Source organism: Larus michahellis, chromosome 4 (genome assembly GCF_964199755.1).
Source record: "Larus michahellis chromosome 4, bLarMic1.1, whole genome shotgun sequence".
Taxonomy (NCBI): Eukaryota; Metazoa; Chordata; class Aves; order Charadriiformes; family Laridae; genus Larus; species Larus michahellis.
Window position 1 is genome coordinate 65,966,636 of NC_133899.1, and position 19,380 is coordinate 65,986,015.

At 46.1% G+C, this 19,380-nt stretch overlaps 1 protein-coding gene across 3 annotated transcripts in view; it reads left to right on the forward strand.

Annotated features, from left to right (window-relative positions):
• IFT43 (intraflagellar transport 43) overlaps positions 1 to 18,472 on the forward strand; it is a 46,141-nt gene extending 27,669 nt beyond the window's left edge. For all 3 annotated transcript variants that reach the window (XM_074585314.1, XM_074585316.1, XM_074585315.1), the window contains 6 exons: positions 2,035 to 2,067; positions 2,583 to 2,629; positions 15,511 to 15,583; positions 16,920 to 16,995; positions 17,344 to 17,406; positions 18,222 to 18,472. In XM_074585314.1, the coding sequence (XP_074441415.1) occupies positions 2,035 to 2,067; positions 2,583 to 2,629; positions 15,511 to 15,583; positions 16,920 to 16,995; positions 17,344 to 17,406; positions 18,222 to 18,332 (403 nt within the window). In that variant the 3' untranslated portion in view covers positions 18,333 to 18,472. The remainder of the gene's footprint in view (positions 1 to 2,034; positions 2,068 to 2,582; positions 2,630 to 15,510; positions 15,584 to 16,919; positions 16,996 to 17,343; positions 17,407 to 18,221) is intronic.
• Positions 18,473 to 19,380: the final 908 nt, after the last annotated feature.

A 19,380-nucleotide genomic window follows, 5' to 3' on the forward strand; every position in this document is an offset into this window, starting at 1 on the left:
TTCCCTCCCAGTTTATGAATTTTTCACTCAAATTACTTTTTTTTTTTCCCAATATAGTGCAGCTATTTCAGAATGAAGTATTTGCTTATTGCCCTGAGTTAGTCCTTTTCTAACATAACTAGGAGAAGCTGGGAAAGTCTTAAGTCTGGGAATGAGAGTGAAGTAGTCTCTGCCTCTAGGACTAACATATGACTGACTTCCCTGTGGGCCACGTGGATATCTGTCATGACGGGGAGCTCAGGAAAAAGAAACAGAAGTTGCTTACAGGGATAGCAGGAGTGACCCTCCCCTGGGAAGTATAAACATGTGGAGTGTTTCACTCCTGCCTGGGGACAGGAGATGAGCAAAGATGTGAAGAGCATGAGTACTGAGGAAAAGAGAGTGTTATTTGGGGCTGGACAATTATCAAGAGTTACGGGATTGTGCTAAGAAGAGGTTAGATTGAGCCTCCAGGAAATTTCACTGTGCAAGGCTGTGGAAAGCTGTCATTTGGGATGTTTCATCTCAGTGTGGGCAAGGCTCTGAAGACAGGGTGTGGGAAGCAGTTCTGTGAAGGCAGAAGGGAGGGATAAAATAGGATAAATCTAGCATCGTCTTCCCATCTGTGTCTTCTCAGATTCTGAACTCCAGTGAGAGCTGGTGGTGAGCTCTCTGGAGCCATCCCTTTCTCTCTATATAGTATCAGGGGGTTCACAAAAAGTGCTTTGCGCTACTCCTGGGGAGAAGGATGGAGTGGGACAATTACTCCTCACTGAAAGAGCTCTCTTCTATATTCCCTGGCTCCATTGCATTTCTGTCTCTCGTGATGAACAGAAGGGTGCAGATATAGCTGAAAGCCCAGATGCAGATGTCACCTACCTGGCTGCAGTTCTGATTATAGCAGTGGATATTACTGGGCTCAGAGCACCGATTCAGTGTAATCTTTAGCTTCTCACAGACTGCAAACTCCAGGGAGAGCAGTGGAGACAAGAGGCTTTCTTCTCCTCGTAGCTAGACATCCTCTGTGCCCTGCATCTTGCTCTTAGAAGAGCAGATTAATCACAGGAAGGACTAATTGAGGGCCATGGCCTGCTAGAACAGAGAGCAGATGAGAAGAAGCCTGTCCCATCTCATGGACGAGCTGTGAAAGGAGCAGTGCAAGGCAATGAAACAACTCTTATATTTTGGTGTGTCCTGGTACAGTGCATGTGGTAGGGGAGAGCCCCATGTACTTCTTGTCATAGCACCCTGACTTCAAGGGAGGGGAGAATATTTATTCTCAACGCATAGAGATGAAACTTCACTCTGCAAAATGGCCAAAGCAATCAGCGAGTGATGGAGTATCTGCTAAAAAGAAACCTGGCATTTAATTAACTTTTCAAAGTGCTGGTTCAGCAACCTCCATGTTTTACATTTTGAATATTGAACAAGCGTCCCTAATCGGGACTGAATTACTTCTGGGCTTGCTGGGGTGGAGAGCAAGGGAGCTGCCATTTGCCAGTGCCTCCCCCCCACGTTATTATTATGAACTCCTGTTAACTCAGCCAGATCAACCCTGATTTACTGCAGTGACAGCATGTCTGACCTGAACTTGGCCAGCTCAGGTGGGGCTCCTAACCTACAAAGGCAACCAGATCATCTTTATGCACGACCAGGGGGAGGAAGGACCTGTTGATCTCCCAGGGGTAGGTGGACAAAGTATAGCATCTTCTTCACTCCTTAGTGTGCCGACCTCTCTACTCAGGTAAGGCAAGCTTTAACTGCAGCTGATGGCAGAGGGGATGAAAAAGTATCTGAGAAGCTAAAAAATCAGGGAGTATAGCTCTTGCTGTGTCTGGGCATGGCTGTCTTTTTGGACCCAAATGGTTCTGCTTCAATCTGATGCACTCGGGGACTTTTTGGTACACTGGTTTAATGGTCACTCAGAACTCTTTAAAGGTGTGATGTGTTATCGCACCTGGTGTAGGAACTGTTTTGCATAATAACAGCGATATTGGGAAAGATTTTCAATTTTCTCTACACTTTTCTAAGCGTAAGTTTTTCCTTGTCTTGCAGGTCAGGAAGAAAGCATGCAGAAGAAGTAGAAGAGTAAGTTCCCATTGTTGCTGAGACTTCTTCCACAACTTTTATATCTGATCTCATGGAGAAGGGACATGTGACTCTAAGCACCAGTACACCAAGATCTGCGGCTTGGGAAGGGTGCGGAGCCTGGCATGAATTCATGTCATGTGTTCTGGGATGGGGCAGGGCTGGTCACTCTATAGTTCCCTGGATATGGAGTAGGTGATGGCTATGTCACTCCCATGTGACAGAAAGAAGGAAAAGTAGAAAGCATCTGCTTTCCTCGCAGATCCACCCCAGGCCCGACTATCTGCAGCCTAGGGGTTTGTCTCAGGTGCAAGGCATCTTGCTTAAGCACTCTAAGCTGAGATTTCTGCTGAGTCTGGCAATGAGGGCTATGGAAGAAGGTCAGTCTGCAGGCTAAGCGTACCTGGGAACTCTCCCCTTGACAGGCCATGAGGCTTGTGGAGAGGAAGGGGACACAAGAAGATGGTTTTCTGGGCTTGCAATTGAAATTCTTTCTTCCTTGTGTTTTGCTGCAGCCATCGTCTCAGACAGCAGAGCCTGGAGGCATCAGATGATGGAGGAGGTAAGGTGTCACCTACTTGACTCCAAGAAGTGCCTTCATGCATGTCTGGGGGTTCTCAAGTAAAGTGAGCAGAGGCATCTTGTAAGAAATGAACCACCCTGGGGGTAAAAAAATGCAGGAGATGCTTATATCTCCCCAGCTGCTGAATGAGGTAGAGACAGCAAAGGAGATGGAGAGGAGGATGAGGAAGTGAACCTGTAGTCTAACTCCGGCTCTTCATTAACACAGAATGATAAAGCACCTTTGGGAAGAGAGAAAGTGTTGAGGACACGCTTTTCTCTGTAATTACTTCCACATGGAGAATAGTGTACTGGGGCAAAAAGAGAGCTAAAAGAGCAATAAGAGGTTAAGAGCAGGGAAAAAACTCACTGCTGTGCCCTGGTTTAGGTGATAGTATCCTCTGCTTAAAGCCTCTCTTATGTTTTATGGTAACATCCTTGTATTGTTCCCATCAGGACAAGTGCCTGCACCACTCTCCTGGGATGTCTGTCATGAGAGGATTCCTAATTTAAAAAATCCGCTTGTCCTAACCCAGGATCATACATCATAAGTTAAATATAGGCACTGGTGGGTAATCCCATCGCATCCCTGTACAGGTTGTTGTGAAATCTACCGGACTCCTGACTCAGCACTGGCTTTCTTTATAGTATATGTTACCTGCTCTTCTAGAACTGGATGAGCCAAGAGAAATTTCAGGAAAAATCCACAATATGAATTTTGAGATGAGTGCTAGAAGCTCTGTGGGAAGCATAGAAATTCATTAAAGTCTCAAGGACCTACCTCAGTTTTCAAGGGCTAAGAATTTTATACAGTGTATAAAAATTTGCATCTGTAAAATATCAGCAAGCATCAGAAGGATTACCGGGAGTCACAAAGGATCAGACATCAGTATGGTTAATGAGATTAAATGAAGACTTATTTGGGTCTTCCAGACAGATTAAGCATTGCAACATATGACTGCCAGAAGTGGCACCTTTATAGCATTGGCATCTTCAGAACAGACTTAATTTTCCCCCTGGGAAGTTTCTTGGGCTTCTTAAATTTCAGCGTATGTCACTGAGGCTGATAGTCTGTTCTGAACAGCTCTTTGACTGTTTGCATATGCGCCGTCCTTCTTGTTGAACCTTGGTCTTGTATTCAGAGTATAACAACTGTCTTTGCTAACCAGGCATAAAAGTGCTTGCCACATGTTTGCAGCATGTGACTTTTAGTGCTCTAAGACCTTGAGTAATAAATACAGAATAGAATTGATACAGAATATGGTATGAAGACATGGCAAGTCCTAATAGACTTCACTTATTTATCCGTGCCTAACCTATAGTTAACAGTTGAATTGGGATTGTTTGCAAACTGGAGTTCAGTTCAGGATTAAATCTATGTGTTAGAAGAAATCTGATTCTGGTTTCTGCCCAGGCAGTTTCTGGTGCGTTCAAATACACTGGCTTGTGGATCTGATTGGCACATGGAAAATCTCTAAATGGATCAGTGCATTGTATGCATGTGGTCCTATTTCTACGATGAGATTAAGCAAGCTATTCTGGGAAAGGAGTTTTCCCTGTAGGGTCAGCAATTACAGTGAAGAAAAGTGACATATAAACAAACTGTGGTACCTGCATAAAATTACTTTTTTGAATAAGCAGAGAGGTACAAATAGCTGCCCAGTGTAGAAGGCAGGGAGTAGCACTCCGTGGGTGTGCAGTAAGTTGAGCCACATCAGCCTCCCCTTTGCACAGAACTGCACTTGGGCTCGTGTCGTTAACTCTAACAGTAAAGCTCAGATTCTAAACACACAAAAATCAAGACATTGGTGTATGGATCCCCAAGGATGGGTCACGGTTATTTTGTGCTGCATAATGTGTTAGCTTGTACACCTTAATATGAACAGGCGCAGTTGTGTAATGATTGCTGCTGTCAACCAATGCATTTGTATCGCCTTCTTTTAACCTATTAGAAAGCTTAGCTGTACCATTCCATTAACATTGTTTGTCCCCCATCCAACCTTTTCATTAGAAGAATGAAGGACAAAACTATATGCCCTTAAAAAGGTGTTCTTGTGTGTTTGAAATGTGCTCAGTTGTGATCATTTATACAGCACTAGCACCCAGAGGCTCAGAATCTGGAGTCCATTGGAGGAAGTGTTAAAAAAGCACAGTGCCTGGAGAGAGCCCAGTTTGGCATGTGGAGAGTAGAGGGAAGGTTGTACAGCCGAGGGGAGACTTTGGGGATTGACATGCCTTGTAGTTTCAGAAATAAAAGTAGAATTCTCTCGCTGCTGTTAGCCATTCACCCTGTGCATGAAATAGCATTTGAATCCTCATCTCCGTGGGAGTTTGGGAGAGAAGGACAGTCACTTCTCAGGCTGTGTGGAAAGACTGAAGTAATATGGGACACAGTGGGTGGCCCAGACAGGGACGTGGATGGAACTATCTGCAGTTTCAGCCATTCCTTACAGTTGCACAGGGAAACCCAGAAGGTGCAAGTCATCCATGCTGCACAATACAAACCGTTGCAATACCAGCAGTGAAGTACCTTGAAGTACCATGTTGTGCTGAGAATTCTTTTTCTCTAATCCATATTTCTTCTTCATAGAGGCTAGTCCAGGACAAGAGAGACACTTTAAAGAGGAGCCAGTTTTGAGTTATAGGAAAGCAAAGACACGTGTTTGACTAAAAGCACCATTTGCTTCTGTAAAATGCAAGGCTGGAAAGACTGTTTTGAAAATCTGTGGTGTCTCTCGAGAAACAGGTCTGGAGTGTCCAGCTGATGGATATTGGGGTACCCTACAGCACCCTCTGTGAGCTTAGTGTCCATCTGCTTGAACACACGCTGGTACAGGCTAGTACACAGGCACAGCAAATGGGTAACGCACCTTTGCTAGGTGGATGTGTGTACAGCTGCATCTTGTCATGGGGGGGCCCAGCTTCTCTGCATGGTGGGAAACCTGCTTTAGCTGGATTTAATGCATCGCAATTTGAGGAATAATAAACCTTCACAAGCAACAAAATAGTGTTTAATTCCTAATGGACAGGCCTAGTTGAGTCACTTTTGGCCAGGGGCAATTGAGGGCTTAATACTGTGTATGTAGCAATCTGGGCAATCTGAGAGAGAGGAGTTTAAGGGTAATTGCTCAATTTCTGTCCATGTCAACAGGGGAAATGGGCAGCATTGACTGAGCTCTGTATGGCAGCAAAACTGCATGAGATGGGAGATGTGAGACTATCAGTGGAATTTAAAAAGTGCTATCTGCAGAGCACTGCTTCCTTTTCTGTAGCAGCCAAAAGCTTCTCCCAAGTGCAGACTATTCTTTGTCATCAGGTGGGAGGGAAGACAGAACAACCAAGTTCACGTTGAAGGGCTTTCCCCTCCCTTCGCTCCTTTCTCCAGCAGGGCAGTAGTGTCTCTGCTTCGACTTTGCTTGGGTATTTCATTTGGCTTTACTCTGTTGTGTGTCTCTTTCTGGCATGCAGCTACAAAGGGCTGTTACCTGTTGGGGTGAAAAACACTGGCATTTCCCCCACACGCCCCATCAGCAAACTGCTTTGTCCTTTTGGGTAAAGGTTTCTTTGTTGGTCCTTTCTTGTTCACCGGTTCTGCGCTGCTGAGTTGCACTCCCCCAGGTGCCTGTCTCCTCGCTACCTTGGCCTTGGATTTTTCTCCTCAACACTCTACAGGGGCCAGTTAGCTAAGGTTGTCATCTCTCTCCCAGCTATCCTTCCCCCATAGACTATTGTCCCATCTTTGGAAGTCCCTTCCCCCCCTTCTCTCTGTTACCCTTGGGATGCATAGCTCCTAGAACAGGGCTTTTCTTGGGCGATTGGGATGTGATGTGCAATTCTCTGTCTGCAGGAACAACAGCTTGTTATTTTAAAGCAGATAGCATGTGTGAATGAGACGGCTGATTGAAATGAAAGCCTGACTATGCTACACAGACAACCCAAACCTGACCTGCAGGTGAGGAAAGCTGCCAGGAGACAGTCACTAGATCTGTGCCCTCAAGGCAAAACCCCTTCCTACCTGCTGGGAAGCCTCCTCAAGGAGGCAGAGCTCTCCTTGAGGATTAGACGATTAGATGTCTCTATACGATATCAAACCTCTAGAAGGACTTCTTACCCTTCTGGCGCGTGCCAGGAGCTCCTTTGCATTTGAACAGGATGGGAGTCCAGGCTCTGTGCACAACAGAGGAGGAAAGGAGCATATGCCATGGTCCCCACATCCTTCTGGGGAGTGATGTCTGTCTGTCAGGTGGGAGACAGCCCTCAATGGATTTCCAGCTCCTGGAATTCACAGCCATAAAATATCGAACACCTCTTGAGCTGCATGCAAATATGCACCAGTGATGAAATAGCTCCAAACAGAGCTGAGAATAGAGTGCAGTGTGGGTGAGTTATCGTTGGCTCTATCACTCCTGATAAAGTTTGCCAGTTGCTTCCCCGATGAGCTGCTGTTTTTACTGAACACACCAGGTGCTGGTGGATTCCCCGGGCCATGAGCTGCAAGGACAGATGCAGTGGCTGAACATGAGAGCAAGAGAGGGGGGAATGTGCCGGAACAGTCAGGGAGATGGCTAGTGGGTACTTCATAGGCTCAGGAGGCTGTGGTGGAGCAGTTTGGAGAGAGCTGAATGGACGAAAAGTTCTGAACATCAGTGAAATAGAGATGGAGTGAAAAACACGGTGTTTTGCAAGTGGTGTGAACGGGCTGGAGAGAGAGACCTGTGGGCATAGGGTGACAGTCGCTGCTGAGTTTCTGAAATTCTGCACTGTGACTTTGTGGCTCTCAGCACACCATAGTCCTCCCCTTGGCTGCTCCCCTAACGCACTACCCTGAGTTTCTCCATAAGGTCAGCAAAGGGCAGACTCAGCCCAACCTGATGGTTTCCACTGAGCTGTTGGTCCAGGCCAGTTTGAACTCCTCCAGTGATCGAGAGGCTCTGGTGTGCAAGGAAGGCTCTCTCCTGACAGCCACAGTGGGCAGGGGGGAGGAGAGAATATGTCCCAAGGGATATGTCTGAAGTCCTATTTGAAACAGCAGGCCACTGGCCAAGGGGCGGCGGGCAGCTTAATTGCAAGGGAGCACACAGAGCTTGTTGGGGGCTGAAAATGATGGTCTGGGTAAGCATCTTTTATCACTAAATTCTGCGATATGGTAGATACACAGTCATATCGGGTCTGTGATTGCTGAGTCCATAAGTGTAGTTGACGGACTAGGTTTACCTAAAATACCCTTTAAGAAAAAGCTCTTGAAAGATGATTACAGAATTGAGACACCATCATTTAAAACTGCCTGAGGCAAACTCCTTTGAAAATTGCAGCAGTGGAGGGACAGAGAGAGAACTGCATAGCCCTTGATTGTAGTGTCGTTCCCTCAGGACCCGTCCCCCCTCCCCCTCGGTTTCTCATCTGATATGAGAGAGAGCAGCAGTAAGATTCCTCATCTGTCTTATGAAAATCCGATTCTGAGTGGCTCTGATCAAACCCGGCTGGCTGTCAGCAGCGGTGGCCTTGTGTGGAGGGAGGGAGGCTTCTGAGGAGTTGCTGGATGTGGAAGTGTCATGGGTGCTGCCGATCAAAGAGGCATTTTTTAATAAATATATATAAGAAAAAATAAAAAACCTAAGGATTTAGCATAAAAGAAATGTAGTTTGTCTTGTTTTTCCAGCGTTACATGAAGAGGATGAAATAGAATCAGACACGCCTGCTCCTGAACATACTTCCACAGGAGCATCCTGAGAAGCTGCTTTCCCTGCTACAGTAATGCTCTAATGCAAAGTCACTCATCTCCAGCATTGTCAATGAAGGTTTTGTGTTTCTGAGTTCACCAGACCCTCCCTGGGCACCTCATGCCTTCTCATCTGCTGCCCCACCACCTTCTGAGTATGTTTCAGCAGGGGAATACTGCAAAGGAATGGGGAACAGCCTTTGAAAAGAGGAAAAAAGATGTTACTGAAAAGGAGGGCAGGCATAGTGCTCTGTCAGGGGGCTGTTGGTAAGGCTAGGAGATGTGTTACCGCTCTAAATGCTGATAACCTCAGGAGTATGGTGGACTCCAGGTCCTGAGCCTGGCCTCCAGTCTCTCCTGTCTTCTGCTGCTGGTGAGCAAGCATTAAGAGATTCCTCATCTTTAAAGCCATCGGTATCTGCTCTTCTTGCACAATACAAGACAGGGATTACTACCTGTTGAAGCCCTGGGCTGAGCCCAGCGACTCATCTGACAGGGCTGTTCTGTGCCCTGTCTCTCTTCATGCTTCCCAGGGGTTGAAACTAGGCAGAGTCAGTAGGAGCCTTGTGAAGGAGCAAATACGCCTGATGCTTGTCCCCAGCAAGCTCTCAGGTGAGGAAGAAGCCATGCCATGCCAAGAGGTCTGTGAAAGCACAGCACTATTGAAGCAAGTAGAGTGTCTCATGGACCACCCAGCCTCCCAGCCAGTCATCCCTCTAGCTGACAGTATCATCAGAGCTTGGTGGCTGGAGAAAAAATTATTTTGTCTGATGCAAGGTAAAGGCATAATCTTTTAAGGCAAGGCTGGAGAGTCAGTACTGAATCTGCTGCGTGACCTCCCCTAGATCCTATGAATCCTCTGGCACACACTCACTGGGTGCCTTTTCCCATCAGCCTAGACAGGTTGTGCTGTTACCATTCTCTTCTCAAAAGGGTGCTTTGGGACATGGGACACTCAGGTTATCTTCTGCTTGTCTCAGCTTTTAAGGCAGTGCCCTACTAGCTGTGGTACTGCCTGCTTTTCATGCTACTTGTTTTCATCTCCCTGCTGGCTGATCAGGCAGGTACGCTGCTCCATATTGGCCTACTAGTAGGGCAATTTCAGTCAGGGAGAGGCATCCCTATAAAATTAATGTCCAAACATCCAAAGAAGTGTTTTTTATCCTCTACATTTGCCTGCTGCTCTCCTGAGAAAGCTTCCAAGAGGCTTGAAGCTTGTTTGTGTGTTCAGCAGAAGCTGTCTGTGTCCCTTGTTCCTTATGGTTTTTTGAAGATTTTTTTTTTTGCCTGTTGCTTTCCACTTTTTTCTTTTCTTTTTTTTTTAATTCTCCATTTTTCCACTTAGAGAGAAAAATTATTTATTGCATTGAGATGCGCTAATTAAAGCCATTTTCTGGTATTTGGTTACTGAAGTGTTTGATGTCTCTCTGACAAGACCATGAAATGCACGGAGTGTCCACAGGGACAGAATTTGCTGAACACGGTGCTTTGTAAATGAGGGGACACAGTGTCGCAGCAGCTCATGAATATGAAACGCCCATGATGCTACCTCAGTGGACTTGGGAACACAGATGAATCCTGTCATGTGCTAAATGAGACCAATTTCTTTCACTTAACTTCATCTTCAATCAGACCTTCTTCCATTTGCCTGTTTAAAATTCCCCAAACGTGATGCAGAAGGTAACAGCATTCAGTAAAACAAAGTTTTGCAGCAGCAGAGATATTGTAATTATTTCAGTTTTACATTTTATAAGCAAGCAACTTAAACTAAAGTTAGTTTTATTCTTATGCCTGCTGCGTGGGAGGGGACTGCCAGCTCCAGAAGCCACTACCCTCTTTGTGTTCTCTGGCTATGGTGGCGTGTGGACAGGGAGGGCAGCGCCGTCCCCACTGCAGGGGTGTCCATTCTGAACTGGCCTTTGAAACACTCACCCAGTTGGGGGAAGCGAATCAGACTGGGTGAGATGGAGGAATTTTTTGTGGTGTCAGGATGTTGGCTTGGGAGGCTCTTAAGCAGCTCAGGGAGAAAGTGGCAACCACACTGCTGGCTAACTGCAGGCCTGACCTGGGACATGGTTTCTAGATCGAGCTCTGCCACTGATTTATTGCCTGACCTTGAACAGGTTCTGTCTGTTCCCACTTATGTGCTGTCTTGTATCTAACAGAGAACTTAGTTCTTTGGGGCTGGGAGCAGATCTTACTGTGAGCTTGCAGGATTTTAAGGGACCCAGCCTGCAGGTGTTGCTACTAAACCAAAAATCAGCTCTACCTGGGAGGGGAAGTGCAACTCACCAACTTGCAAGAGCAACTGGGTATTAAGGTGGTGCTGGTTCTTCCACTGCCTGCTTGTCGCTTTCTGTGGTTGTCTTCCTCAGCTGTCAGGAAGTTATTTGCTATGAGATAAGGAAGGGGATGGTTACTGCATGTACTCTGATATGAACACATAAAGCTCTCTTTTGTTTATGACTTAAAAAGCCACTGTTCCTTGCTTATTGTTTGGCTATCTGCACGTAGCAGGTCACTCTCAGTCTTTCCCCTATGTCTTTTCCTCCTACCATTCACACGCTTCTGCTTTATGCTTTTTGTGTCTTGCCCTAACTTAGCTACAAAGCTCTTTTTTTGTAACACCTAGTTTAGTCTGGCTATTGTAATAAAGATACTATTCTTACTTATATGCTGGGATTTAAATGTTTTGAGGCAATCAGTTTGGTGCAGTACATTATAACTCCCCTGTTAACCAGCATTTGGTTCTGGTGTCTCTCCTACTCCACCATAACTTCTGCATGGATACACACGCATTTGGTTTCGTTCTTTGTTCACCATCATCTGGGAGATGGAGGCGAATTTGCAATGGTCATCTGGCATTTAAGTGCTCACTCAGTTTTTCAGTCTCTAGCACAAGCAGTTTCTAAAGCCAATATCTTTTTTCTTTATGGGCTGAGAAATCCGTGGGGAAAGGCTTTGTGTTACTCTGTTTCCAGTCATTTTGGGCCACAAAGAGAAGCCTCATCCATTCCTCTTTAATGTCACTGCATGCACTGAGTTTTTATGTTCCCCCTTCCATCTTCTGTTGCATGCGCTCATTTCTTCAGCTTGTAAAACACTACCTGACACGTGTCTACCTAGTCTCCCCTCCCTTCAGGTACAATAAAAGCAGGATGCTTGCTCTCAGGGGGAGAGTGAGTGTTGTTTTCAGGAGCAGTCACTGGGGGAATGTTACCTGCGGTATGAAATGGAGAATCAAAGGGGTTCTGTCTGGGGGAGACTGGTTGGGGGAGGTGGCATAGATAACAGTACCTTGCAGCATGTTGTTCAGAGGCCAGCTGGGAGACCAAGGGTGGTAAGATGGTTTGTACTTGATTTGTTCCCTTTTTTAATATTAGTATTTTTTTACCAGTAACTCAGCTTTTCTTTTAGTGTTTCTTACTATTAGTAGCATATCAGTTTGTTCTGATTTCTAAGTCTGCAAGCAAGTGGGGGAAGAACAGCTGAAGCTATAAGATTTTCCTGTTGTTTCCGAAATTTGCCTACAGTTTTGATTAAAAACGGTTGTTGTTAAAGACTATGGAAGCTGCTCTCTCCTCCAAAATGCAGCTGAGTAACACAACCTCCCTCCCCGCCCGACCCCAAACCTAGAGCTAAACTGCAGAGAATCACTTTTGGTTTCCAGGTTTTGAAGCTACCCCTTCTTCTCAGCTGCAAAACATTTCCTTTTTGTAATGCACAGGCTATTTTTCACTTCGTTGCAGTGGCCTGGTGTCTGTGAAGGTGTTTGGTTCTGCACACAGGCAGCTCCTTAGCATGTATGTACGTTGTGCAGTCATTTCTAAGGTTTACCTACACGGGCACTGAATTCAGGCATGAGAGCCTGGACAGTAAAGTATGTGTCAAGATTCTGTACCGAAACCACAGGTTTTATCAGTGTGATGGAAAATGATCTGAAACCCTCACACTGAACAGGAGGGGAAAAAGTGGGTCACAGAACAAAGTAACACAGAGTGGGGGTTTGTAATGTAAACTTGTTGTCGGAAAAAGCTGCAGGAGTGCTGCAGCGCGAGGCTGGGAGGACGTGGTCCTGTGGACATTTCTCCATGTACTAATGTTATATGTAAGTAACTCAACTGCAGTTAATGGGGATATCAAAAGTAAAGCATATGCCTATGCTTTTGCAGCCCACGTGCTTCTTCCCCCTGCAGCTGACACAGTGCCATGACTTGGCTGCGTTACCAGAGTTTACTGGAAAAAAAGATGTGGGTCCTAGCAAGAGCAACAAAAACAATTAGGGGGTTGGAGACTGAGTGAGGGGAAAGGTTGGCTCCTTGGTGATAAAGTGAGAACTGAGGCGCTTTGCAAACTGTACAGAGAAAGAAGGGAGAGGGATTGTGGAGAGGTGGCACCCTGGGAATTGGCAGAGGGAAGAGGAAATTATGAGTAACAAGTGAAATAAAGACCCAAATATTTTAGGACTGATTTGCCACTGATAGCAGTTAGCCTGGGGAGCTGGTATTTTCTTATAATTTGCGACATTTTTGTTCAGTTTCCTGTCAGTCTGACAGTCCTAAAGGGCATTGCTTCTGCCTAGAAATGGACAAATCATCCGCACTTTGCAGTAAGAACAAGCATGCACTGGCCTTTGTTGGAGGGGCTGGCAGGAGCCCCCAGAGCGTTTCCAGCTCTTCTGTCTGAAATATTTTCAAAGTGTCTATAAAATATTGGAGCCTTGAGTTTCTTTTGGAAAGAATTTCTACGTGATTGCCTGGATTTTGCTAATGCAGAGTAGAGGTGGTGCTCTGCAAGGGGTTTGGGAATCTCTCCATGGAATTCAATGGCAATGAGATAAAATCAGTACTGGAGAATCCAGGAGTCTTTGGGAACGTGCAAAATGGATGGGACATCACTGATCCGGACCCTAAGTTTACAGTTTTTTCCAGTGCAAAAAGAGAGCGATAAAAGCAAAAGGGAACCAGGAAGAGGAGACCCCAGAAATGGCTGCCAAAATGAGCACTGAGGGAAGAAATTCAGTTTGCTGCAAACACCTTCCACATTTCTGCTGTCAAAAGAGGCTAAGAATCTGACCTTCTCCTGCTGCAGGGAATGCTGCTCTGTGGGTGAAGGCATCTCTGTTCCCAGGTAGTTCTTCATTCAGTTGTGTTTGCTGAGCAACATTCATAGTGTCCTGCTGAAAAGGATAAATTAGCTTAGGAGAGATGAGACTGTTTCTCATGCTTGTTTGCCTGGACTTAACAGGTCACCTCTGCACAGTGCTTCTTTCCTCCCCTTGGACCAGTCTTACCAGTCTGTTCCCTCTTTAGTCTTTGTTGCTTATATACAGGGACTTTCTTCCACGTTATCACTGAGCAGCTGCCTCCACAGGTCAGTCTGTCTGTCCATGAAGATACTCTTGTCCCGTAATTACGTTTTGCTATAAGTTTTACCAAGAGTTAGGAGCGCCTGCAGGGAAGAGCCAGCAGGATAGCAGCTTCTACTGTGCATTGTCCTTACAAGCAGAAAGCAGGGGGAGATCTGCCCCAAATGCCCAGCAAGGCACTGGTGGGGCATTTCTTGCAAGTGCCTCCTCTGTCTAAGGGACAGCCTGGGGGTCTGTTTGCTGCAGTTTCCCTTTAAATGTCTTTGGGAAATTTGCTGTAGTGTAGAGCTGCTCTGCAGGCATCTGCTCTTTGGGCGGCAGGGGAACTGGAAGGCACAGCTCTGCTGGGGCCGGCCAAGCTGTCACTGCCTTTTGCTGTGGCCAGGCTCTCACGGCAGCCCCTGTCCTGCTCAGCCTTCCGCCAGGCAGCCAATTAGCGAGAAATCCCACTGTGTGGCCGGCTCCAAACAGCCACCGCGCCAAGGCCTGGGCTGACCCATGTCCTGCCGCAGCTGGGCAAGGGCTGCCTCCCAGCCGGCCAGCCGGAGGGATGCGCAGGGGATGTTCAGCAGGAGAGGGCGGCTGAGAGCCTGCGAAGCTCTGACAGGCGGCCGGACAAGGGGCTTTTCAGGAAGACCCTGCCCGGAGCCCTGAGCGCCACAGGTGGGAACATCTCTCCAGCTTCTGAATATTCATTTCAGCCTGGGCTGCAAAACAGGGCAAAGCCAGGCCAGCTGGCTGCTGCCGTCCAGCAGTGGCATGCCCACGCTGCCGAAAGAGCTGGGAGCAGCCTGCTTGCTCCAGTGTCTGCACGCTATGCAAGTGAAACCTCTTCCCAGAGCCGAAGCACCAGCTTCTCCACGGTCTGAGGGCTCAGTGTCTCTGGAGAGCCTTTGTGGACTTGAATCTTTAAAGGAGCTCTGTGCTGGTGTACTCTGTCCTTGATTTGCGCCTCCAGTTACCTTTTCCTTTCTCTGTCTTTGCTGTCTCAGTCTCCATCTGTTTGCAGGACTTTGTCAAATCAAAAAGCAGCAAAGCCTTACTCCTTTAGCAAGTTTCAGAACATGTACCCAGTTCTTCCTCCCCTCCTTCATTCTTTTGTCTCTAGCATCCTTTTTAGATGGAGTAGCCATAGTCCTTGTGTTGGGGATACCCAGTGATCCACACATCAGCCAATTCCAGGGTCACACTGGAAATCACAAAAAGGTTTATGACATCAGAGCTAGGTGAATCTTCCCCGGTCTTTGTATCTGCTAGACCACCAGTACTTCCTTCCTCAGCTATCAGGAAGGTCACAGGCCTCTGCTCAGTCTGAGACCCAGCCAGCAGCTCCTTCAGCATGCAGTTTTACTTGGCTTCTCTCAGTTTCTGCCACACGTTTCATTTCTAACAGAGTCTAGGTGACTGGTGGCTGAGCTAAGCAAATAATAACAACACATCTCATAAGAAGAAAATTCTTGCCAGTCTTAGGATGATGGCAAGCAGGTGGCGGGGTTTAGTGCAGCCGGCTTCTTTCAGTTTCAAGGTTGTGTTCAAATGGACAGTCCATGGCTATGGAGTCCTACCCAGCGCAAATCTACTCCTCTTGCAGTACTTCTTGTGGCCCCAAGCTTCAAAGCTCTATTGCCTTGTTTTAATATTAAACAATGTATTTTTAATCATTGCCAAATAACTCTCTTGTGTTCTCTAATAAGAAACAGGTTGTTTCATATCTGTGAAGCAAGGGACCCTTTCTCTCTAGTGAGAGGAGAGCATAACACTCCCCACTTACTGCTCCGGCTTTCTCTTGTTGCAGACATTCCCGTGATCCCTGACTTGGAGGAAGTCCAGGAGGAAGACCTGGCCATGCAAGTGGCAGCTCCTCCCAGGTAAGAGCACTGCCAGGTGTTCTTGAGGCTCTCATCAGCAGTGCGAAATGGCTGGTGAAATTAAACTCCATCTTATCTCACGCTCTCTGGATGCCAGTGGCGGTGCCATTCAGCAGGATCCGATGCTGTGTATTGTGTCAGTGGGGCTCCAAGCTGAACAGTGCAAACTTCTTGTTTCCTATTACACAGAGAAAGCAATTACTGTATATTTTCTCTCTATATACAAAAACTACATTAGAGTAGCATGTTTGATGTTGCAAAATCAAACTCTGAAAAGTTAGTCAGTGCTTGATTTAAGGTTACCTGTATAACCTCAAATGCCCGCAGTACACATGTATTATCACACATGCTTTGATTACGCACGGTGGTAGGCTGCTTTGCCCTCCCCAGGACCCTTCTTACTCAAGTGCCTAGTTCATTTGCAGAGTACAATCCTGTTGTTTGAAGGTGTTATCAGAATAGTCTTGGGGTTAGCTCAAGGGAAACCAGCAAGTTTTAAAAAATGAAAGATTTGGGGATTTTATCTTAAATGTATCAGTAAAGTCTTCTCTTCCCTGTGGGGCCTATTGCCAACATCACAGACTGGGATTTCTAGGGACCCTCATTTGGAGGGGTGGGATATCTTACTCCTCTCACAAGTGTGGAGTAGGTATTGTAATTAAATAGCTATTAACAAAAATAAATGACACGTTATAGTAGAAAATTTTAAATTACTTAGTCTCTCACCAGAGTTCATGGTTTTGTTTTCTCTCTTTTTTTATAATCCCATCTATTACTCCTGTATCCATAGTCTCTCTGCAATAGAAAAGACAAACACAAACAGAAATTAAATTAATATAGGTATTTTCTATACTACCTGTGAAAGGAAGCATGGCACAACGGTGCATTATGCCTCTAGCCCCTGTTTCTCTTTGGAGGCTACATTTTAAGAAATTGTGTTTGATAGCTGTGACTCAGCTCCGACATGGCAGTGACAAGGTCCCTACTATTCTGTAGCTTGTGTGGTAGGGCTCTCGGAGCCTGCTGGGGCTGTTTCAGTGTTCAGTATGTTCCTGTTTTCTTTCTGGCTCTTGCAGCTAGTCTGTGGATCTTCTCTCTGGCGTGCTGCCTTCTCTGACAGCCTCTGACAGTGGCTGCTCCACTTCCCATTTTTATGCATGTGCACAACCTGGCATGCAAATTTGTCAATGACTGCTCATTTTCTGAATGAGATTTGCTGAATGGGGGTTGTGGACGCTTGAGATGGGTGTCACCAGATTCCTGTTCGTGCTACCCTTCTCCTCAGATGTGCTTCCACGCTTACCCAGGCTTGTTCTTTGACCCTTTCCGGTTGCAGTGTGCAGGTGAACCGAGTGCTGACGTACCATGACCTGGACAAAGATCTGATGAAGTATGCTGCCTTTCAGACTCTGGTGAGTGGATGTTGCTATGGTGTGACCGATGTGACTCCCTCTCCTTCGGGCTCCCATCGTCCTCCACAGTGATACCCAGCTGCATAAAATACACAGCCCTATCATCCAAACAACTTCCAGTCTGCTTTCAAGTCTGTTCATCTCTGCAGTGTGGCTTTCATGCTTGTTTGTGCCTGTAAATAGTGTGGGTATGGTATCTGCTGCTCAGCTGAGGCTCCTGCTGTTGTCCTGGGCAAAGTATATGTCCCTTATGAGGCAAATGTGCCTATCTCTAGCAAAACCTACCTGGTGAAATGATGATGTCCCCTTTCTCACTGTCTGTAAGACTGTGACTATGTGTGTTCATAGGATGGAGAGGTTGACCTGAAGCTTCTCACCAAAGTTTTGGCTCCAGAGCATGAACTACGAGAGGTGAGTCTTTCTTTTATGAGAACACCAACAAGGCAAAAGCTTCTTATGTGTCTCAGACTATACTTGGAAAGCAAGGTTTTGTCGGTGGGATGGAGGAGAGAGATGAGGAGGAGCCTGTGAAGAGGTGCTTGTCCTAGAGGATGGAGGTCTGATTTCCCCAGCAGATTATTTTAAAGATATATAGGACTTTCTCTATCACTATGATTGGCCTCTTCAGTATGAAAGAGCTAATAAGGAAAATGTGAGGGGCCTGGCGCTGTCACAGATCCCTGCAGAAACAGTGCTCTGTGTATTGTCTTTTGGTAGCCACTGTGAGTTCCATGTTGTTCTGCAGGGCAGTACAGAGGGACAGAGGCAGAAACATTTGGACTTTGGGCAGAGAAATGTGTTAAAGTGGGACGGAACAACCTTAATACAACTGCGGGGGCCAGGAGCTCAGGGCTTGCAACGAAGGATTTCTGCAGCTCATAATTGCAGATGCTTCAGCAGAAATACAGAAGGGTTGAAGATTTTTATGGCTCCTCTTTGCATACTGCCTGGGAGTATCTAAGATTAACAAGTGTCAAAAAAATTTGTCTTTTATGGAATTTTGCAACATGAATAATTCTGTCAAATTCCTTAAATTGTAGCAGGGATTTACATTTCATTCTGGCTAGAATTCCTGTTCTAGCCAACTGAATTTGGGACTTCCCTGGCAGGGGCAGTTGCCATTTGATTTCCCTCTTTGCTGTTCATCTTGAATATTTGGCATCATTCAGAGACCTTTGGGTGTCGCCAGTAACATTTCAGCATGTTTGTCTTTTTCCTCTCGGTAGGATGATGTCAGCTGGAATTGGGACCATGTCTTCACAGAGGTGTCCTCAGAACTAGTGACCGAGTGGGACCTGGGACAGTCTGAGAGAGAGGATCACCTCAGTCTGCCCTAGAGCACTGGCACACCAGACATCTCATACATGCATTCCCTGTAAATAGGTTCACACTTCAATTTTTTTTATTCACTTGTTTGTATTTGAGAATTTATTTCAGACATGAAAATAAATAGGAACTTTCTTTGTAAGAAAACTGACTTGGGAGAAGTTTTGGGTATTTTTTAATATAAAAACTTTGTTCCTAAAAGAGATTAAGAATTCTAAACACAATAAAATATTTACTTATGAACAGTCACTTCAACCTCACTAGCACCTTTACAGATAACTGCAACAGTCGATCTTTCCTCTATGGAAATGCAGCCTCTTCGGGGTGGACCATCTTACAATGGAGCGTGGTTTTCACTGGTGGCTATCAGCAAAACTTAGGCTGATAGGATCTGTTTGCCTAGGACATCAAGATTACCGTTTTCCTCACAACAGATGTCACAAGTTGTCAGGATAGCCTTTTTACATATCATCCCGCAGCCTCCAGCCATCCCCTGCTAGTTTAACCTCTCTCCTGGAATATTACCTCTGCATTGACTCAGAGGAAGCAGCCTCACCTATTAAACTGCCAACACCGCTTCTCACAGCACCTCTTTTTTCCCTCGAGGTGTCCCAGCTAAGTTCTGACCAGGCCTAACCCCGCTTAGCTTTTGCAGTCAGATGAGATCACGGTCTGAACGGAGATAGCTTCAGGCAACAGGTACTTTGCAAAGAAAATACTGTTTATTCCGTGCATGTGAAAGAATGGAGCCTGCTGCCCTGAAACGAGGTAACTCCCTGGTGGGTGTCTCCTTGGAACCGAGTAACCCACGCTTATTGTCATCTGAAGAAAAATCCATGTAGCTGTTAATGCCCTGTCCCCATAGAACCATGGTCATTATTTGCAGGAAACAGTAACATTACTTCGAAGCCAACGTCCTTCAAAGCCTTGTTCCACTGGAGAATCTTGCTATATGCTCCTGGGGAGCAGTGCAGGTGCTGGGATGAAGGCTTGCTGTGCTGCTTTTCTTAGCTTGTTTGGTCAGTCTGATAGAGCATTGCATTTCTGCTTTTGTACTGA